General features: G+C 46.9%; 1 protein-coding gene across 1 annotated transcript in view; it reads right to left on the bottom strand.

Moving 5' to 3' along the window:
- The window catches only part of LOC107569977 (high affinity cAMP-specific and IBMX-insensitive 3',5'-cyclic phosphodiesterase 8A-like), a 30,325-nt gene that overhangs the window by 3,809 nt on the left and 19,883 nt on the right, over positions 1-6,633 (bottom strand). Inside the window, exons 10-20 of the mRNA XM_016256159.1 lie at positions 6,561-6,612; positions 6,428-6,470; positions 4,788-4,868; positions 4,348-4,418; positions 4,019-4,183; positions 3,767-3,815; positions 3,558-3,693; positions 2,833-3,031; positions 1,813-2,030; positions 1,312-1,444; positions 469-633 (exon numbers count right to left, since the gene is read on the bottom strand). Coding sequence (XP_016111645.1) covers positions 469-633; positions 1,312-1,444; positions 1,813-2,030; positions 2,833-3,031; positions 3,558-3,693; positions 3,767-3,815; positions 4,019-4,183; positions 4,348-4,418; positions 4,788-4,868; positions 6,428-6,470; positions 6,561-6,612 — 1,312 coding nt within the window. The remainder of the gene's footprint in view (positions 1-468; positions 634-1,311; positions 1,445-1,812; positions 2,031-2,832; positions 3,032-3,557; positions 3,694-3,766; positions 3,816-4,018; positions 4,184-4,347; positions 4,419-4,787; positions 4,869-6,427; positions 6,471-6,560; positions 6,613-6,633) is intronic.

Below are 6,633 nucleotides of genomic sequence, written 5' to 3'. Positions count from 1 at the left end.
GTGTGTGAGTGTGTGTGTGAGTGTGTATGTGTGTGTGTGTGTGTGTGTGTGTTACAGTGCAGCAGCGCATTAGATCAGAACAGCGATTAACTTACCTGTGCAATAAGCTGTTTAAAACGTGCATTCTCTCGTTCAATTTCGAGCATCCAGTAATATAATCACACGTCTTGTGGAGCGCTTTCAGAGTATGCATTTATTTGTCATTTGAACTGTTTGGAAACAGAGCGTAAATGTGGAAGTCCTTCAAAGATTTCTTATCCTGTTGCGCCCTCTATAGGACCAGCGACTAGTCGACGTCAAGCTTAAAGCGTCATGGCAGAGCATTGAAGTCGACTAGTCGGTGCAACCCGTAACACACAAACACACACAGTCACACACACACACACACTCACTATCACACACAGTCACACACTCACTCACAGAGTCACACACAGTCACACACACACTCACTCTCACACACATTCACACCTGTGCGAAATACTCCTCTGAGATGCGTCCGGCCCACTCGATGCACAGCTCCAGCGGCCTGCAGGGGTTCGAGATATCAGCGCATTTGATCAACATCCGCTTCACCAGGATCCGGTTCTCTGGAGCCGTCAGGATGCTCTTCACCGAGTCCTCATCACCATTGTCCTACAAACACACACACACACACCACAGAATGAATACTGACATCCTCATTAATAAACCAACACTCTCTGGGTCATTAAAGAGCATTTACCTGCACACGGCATCTTACACCACACACACAAAACTCTGTCTGTGTGTGTGAGTCTGAGGCCCTGTCTCAAATGGAACACTTCATGTGCACTTGTGGTTTTACGGACTTACAATGGCATGTCTGTTAAGTCTACGAGACCGTAGGGTGTCCCATTTGTCATTTTAGCGTTCAGAAGGGTGCTCGTGAGCGCCCTCGATCCGCACTGGTGCGAGCTCCGCAGCAGACTTCTACCCGACAGCCAAAGCGGCATTACGTCACGAAAGTGCGGACTCCGAGGAAGACCACAAGGGTTTAGGGTGCCATTAGGGACAGGGCCTGTGTGTATGTGTGTGTGTGTGTTAGTGTGAGGTGTGTGTGTGTTAGTGTGAGGTGTGTGTGTGTGTGTGTATGTTAGTGTGAGGTTAGTGTGAGGTGTGTGTGTGTTAGTGTGAGGTGTGTGTGTGTGTGTGTGTTAGTGTGAGGTGTGTGTTAGTGTGAGGTGTGTGTGTGAGGTGTGTGTGTGTTAGTGTGAGGTGTGTGTGTGTGTTTGTTAGTGTGAGGTGTGTGTTAGTGTGAGGTGTGTGTGTGAGGTGTGTGTGTGTGATTCTCACCCCGTTCTCCTCCAGTGTTGCCAGCGGTTTGTTGATGCTGTTGACAAACTTGTTGACGTGTTCGAAGTGTTTGGTCATCTCAGTGGCGAGGACCATGTCTATGACGGCCTGCCGGAGCGTGCGGTACTCGTTCCTGTGAGAGAGAGCAGCGTCAGCGGGGGTGTGTGTGACCCTGTGTCAGAACAGGGTCTGAAATGCTTTGAGATCCGATCAGTGAGTCCACATTCACCATCAGAGACGCATGAGATCACATCATACTGAAAACACACACACACTCACTCTCACAGTCACAGTCACACACACACACATGCGCGTCCTGAACCTGCTCACCTGTCAATCAACCACTGCACTAAAACAAGAGGAAAGTTCAGAACATCTGCAGTGACTGACATCAACAAGCAATCAACGCTCCGCTTATAGAGCGCAACAGCGAATCACAGCGTTCGCAAAACAGGAACAAGACCGTCCATAACATCTTCAGAGGGAATGAATAGCGTGTACCTCTCCATGTTCTTGAAGATGTTGCACTTGTCATCTCGTGTGGTGATCTGGAAGGCCAGCGCGGCGTGGTGACTCTCCAGCACGGCTGTGTCGTTGTACAGTATGGCTAGTTCACTTCCTGCGTTACACAGGAAGGAGTTTGTCCGTCCAGGATGATCGACATCATGCACGGCAGCCGCGATCAGAGCCGCCACCTCGTCTATGGGGTCCAGACTTTGCTGAGAAAGAGACACAGGGAAACATATGAAGCTGCAGTAACACAGAGCTGTGGTTCCTGCGCTAACACCATCACGACTGCATGCCGTCTTTCATTAGCATATGCTGACCATCACTGCTACTGCTAGTCAAAGCTGTGTCAAATAACTGTGAATCACGTGACTTCAGCCAAGTCTGTTCTGTGCGGTGTAAGAAATGTTCACAAGCCGCATCCAAAAATAGATAAACAATTTTTTTAACAGGACATAAACAGCAACATGAAGTGAGGATCAGCCAAACCCGTTCACAAAGCAGGTTCTAAGTGAAGCAGATCATGTTTTTGTATCCTGATGACACAAACGTGTTAGCGAGTGCTGTGTGTGTTCACCTTGACGCGCTCCTTGCGCAGGAAGTATGCGGTGGCGTGGAGCACATCTGCGGCGTGTGTGGAGTTGTGGTAGGAGTTGCTGGAGTGATAATTGGTCTCGATGATCTGCAGCCAGGAGCGCAGCGTCGCCTCCGGACAGCTCAGGAACTCACAGACACTGAACCGAGAGAAGATCTTCAGACCCAGATACGTTAAAGGCCTGGAAATAAACACCGCGAGGCTTGAGGACCAGCTGCTCACCTGACCGTCACACACACACACACACATCTGTACAAGCCGCATCCAAAAATAGATAAACAATTTTTTTAACAGGACATAAACAGCAACATGAAGTGAGGATCAGCCAAACCCGTTCACAAAGCAGGTTCTAAGTGAAGCAGATCATGTTTTTGTATCCTGATGACACAAACGTGTTAGCGAGTGCTGTGTGTGTTCACCTTGACGCGCTCCTTGCGCAGGAAGTATGCGGTGGCGTGGAGCACGTCTGCGGCGTGTGTGGAGTTGTGGTAGGAGTTGCTGGAGTGATAATTGGTCTCAATGCTCTGCAGCCAGGAGCGCAGCGTCGCCTCCGGACAGCTCAGGAACTCACAGACACTGAACCGAGAGAAGATCTTCAGACCCAGATACGTTAAAGGCCTGGAAATAAACACCGCGAGGCTTGAGGACCAGCTGCTCACCTGACCGTCACACACACACACACACATCTGTACAGAATCTACACCAACACTACATGAGTGTGTTTAGATGCAGTAAACCATCATCAGAAGTGAGCTGACTGGAAAAAACCACGACCAACCAAAACAAACCAGTAAACAAAGTACATAATGTTCACATTATCTCATATGTCTTGTGTTTTCTGTAGACCGTGTGTGTGTGTGTGTGTGTGTGTGAGTGTGTGCGCGTTTTTGTGACAAATGAGGACATAAATTTGTATAATGACATTATACAGAATGGAGTGTATTGAAAATCTGAAATAGCAGAAAGTCTCCTGTGAGGGGTAGGTTTAGGGGTAGGGTTGGTGTAGGGCAATAGAATATACGGTCTGTACAGTATAAAAACCATTACGCCTATGGAATGTCCCCACTTTTCACAAATGTAAACGTGTGTGTGAGAGAGTGTGTGTGTGTGTGTGTGTGTGTGTGTGTGTGTGCATGTGTCTCACCGCTTTATGGTAGCTGACTCCAGGTTGAAAATATCAAAGTCCCATGAGTCTTCGTTTTCCATCGTCTGAGCAATGCATGGTGGGATATCATTTAGGGACAGCGGTGTGGTCAGGTGACCTGGGATGTGATGCAGCTCTGAAACACAAACAGTGTGAATAGTGGAACAGGAAATGGGGTCAAAGGTCAGAAAGCAGTGAACTCCGCTCACGTTTTGTGGCTAAGATGTACTCGTTTCCTGATAGCCTGCGCAGTCCGTCCTGCAGGAGAGAAAGCAGCGTCAGCATCCCACTGACAGAAACAACCAAGAAGCGTTTCACATTCCTGATTACATGCGACAGACTGTAGCTCTGCTGCACGTTTCCACACGCACTCACACGCACACACATACACACACTCACACGCACACACACGCACACACTCACACGCACACACAGGCGATCAGAGGCGCTGAGAGACTTACAGTCATCAATCCGCCCACCAGGTCGTTGGTGTGAGGATCTTCCTCTTTAGTACCGAACTGAGGAGAGTATAACTCTGTCGTCCGCAGGATCTCCAGCACACGGTCCAGCGCTTCGGCCACCGGCATCGGACTGCTCTCCTGAGCCGCGTTGATGATGTTTATCACCTACACACACACACACACACACACACACACACACACACAGACACACATATAGCCTACACACCAGAATTAAAACATGAGCCCGCAGAACCACAATAACACACACACACACCACTTTAAAATATGAGCCCGCAGAATCACACACACAGACACACACTCTCGTGTACCTTAGTGATGGGAGCTTCAATAGTCATGGAGTGGATTCTGGCCATAGACGAGTGTCTCCTCTGAGAACTTCCTGCTAAACACAAGAAGATCTGAAAACATCCTTCACTTCACATGCACCTGAGCGCAGGGGTCAGAGGTCAAGGGTTAGTCAGGGATTCTCTTATTAACATAGTTTTATGACTGTCAGTCTGTGACTTGTTTTATAAAGCTCCTTTCTTTTACAGCTGATCCTAAATTCAGCTCAACCAAAATCACTGTCGTGCAAACACACTGAAGATTAGCGGACAGGCGGACGAGCCGTTTGTACACTGAAGCATCATCTGACCACAAGTCACATGATTAAGCTAAACCTGGACACTCCGCCTGGGGGAGGGGCTCTGAGTGAGGGGCGAGGTTTGGGTTAAGGGTCAAAGGTCAGGGGTCAGCAGTGTCATCTCACCATCACTTCCTCTAGAGGTCGTCGAGCGAACGTCCAGCGATCCTTTCCTTCGGTCCTTATGTTTGCTGGACTGCTGAATATCTGACACAATGACAACAACAACACATCAGCACACCTGAACACGCACTCGCACACGCACACACATCTGAATATTTGGGTTGAAGTGTTCTGGAACAGTGTTGTAAATACAACTTAACCTCTGATTTCTAGTCGTGTCCTCTTTTGGAAGACCAAACAAAGTAGTTCTGCTTTCACAACGAAGCACACAGCGCCTTCACAACACAGCGACGGCAACAATACTACAGTGAGAATAAAAGTTACGCCTTCTTTCTTTGCGTGAACATTTGGGTGGCGTTATGCAAATCTTCCCACATAGTGATGTAGACATGTGGGGGCGTGTTAGAACGAGCAGTTTTAGGTAGGTGTGGCTGACTCTGAACTTTTATAAAGAATATCTCTTTGGATTTGAGACTTTAGTCTTTGCAACTTTACAGATCTTCTTTATGCACCAAGAGCTTGTAACACTCCAAAGAGAAAGGAAAACTTGAAATCGCATCATATGACCCCTTTAATGCGCCGCTTGATTGGCGGACACGACACCGCCGCATCGCAATAGGTCGCAACTAGAGTCTGTCTAGTGTCTACACAGGACATTTGAACTCTGTGTCAGTACCTCATAAATAGGACGAGGCAGTTTACAGTCGGGGATTTGTCATGTCGTGTCGTGTCGCATCCAGTGTAGCATCAATGATTATAATGAGTTTTATAGTATTTTGTCACGCCGCGCCGCTCGCGTCCGTTAGACAGGGTGTATTTAACTTTATTATTTAGGCTACTTTCTTGTTTAACTGTATTATTTCTTTGATATTTATTTTAGTGTTTTGCAGGCTGCGTATTCACTGACGGAAGTGCTAAAATAAACACGAGCTGACGAGTTGAACCGGGTGTGTTAGATGAGGGACAGTGCTGGGCTCCAGGACAGTTTTGAAAACCATTTCAGAGACATGTTCTTAAATGTGACTCATATAAAATATGTTACATGCATGCACAGTTTTAAGGCAGCTTTAATCGCCTTTTTGGTAACTTCATGACTTAACTGACCATGACACTGCATGCACGTAGTTTATTTCGCGCTTTGATATGAAAGGACACAGACTACAGTGCGCCGGCGCCTTTGTGCACAGTACTGTATCCGCGCTCGCTTGACTCGAGCCTGGCGTTCTGTGACTGAATAAAAGCACTTCTTGTCAAGAGAAAAAGTCACAGAAGCAGCAGTTGTGAGAGGGGTGGCCAACCCTAGCCCCGCCCCTGCTTTAATTGCGTAATATTTTTAACGTGTTAAACTGAAAAAATTAATCACCTGCGTTAACACGCTAATTTTGACACCACTAAAAATATATATATATATATATATATATATATATATATATATATTTATTATGCATAAATTATATATATAATTAATATTAATTATATACACACACTCTCACAGTCTCACACACTCTCTCTCTCTCTCACACACACTCACACACACACACACACACACTTACGCACACTCTCTCTCTCTCTCTCTCTCTCTCTGAGTTCAAGCATTAGTCAAAATCATCAAATCACGTGTAAATACTGTGCATCTCTGGTACCTGTCTGTGATTCGGCCTGGACTCGCTCACAGGACTTTTCTGTCTGGATCAAAACACACAGATCAGTCATAAACATCATTACCGACACAAACACATCACAGTATCGCTATCGGACAACTGAACGTCTGCTTACCTTGTTATGGTCATTTAAAGGCCTGTTAACAGACACACAGTGCCTGATTTTACTACAGGAGAGACGGAGACAG

Source organism: Sinocyclocheilus grahami, unplaced genomic scaffold, assembly GCF_001515645.1.
Source record: "Sinocyclocheilus grahami isolate Dianchi unplaced genomic scaffold, SAMN03320097.WGS_v1.1 scaffold1400.1, whole genome shotgun sequence".
NCBI lineage: Eukaryota > Metazoa > Chordata > Actinopteri > Cypriniformes > Cyprinidae > Sinocyclocheilus > Sinocyclocheilus grahami.
This window is presented reverse-complemented; position numbering and strand designations above follow the sequence as displayed.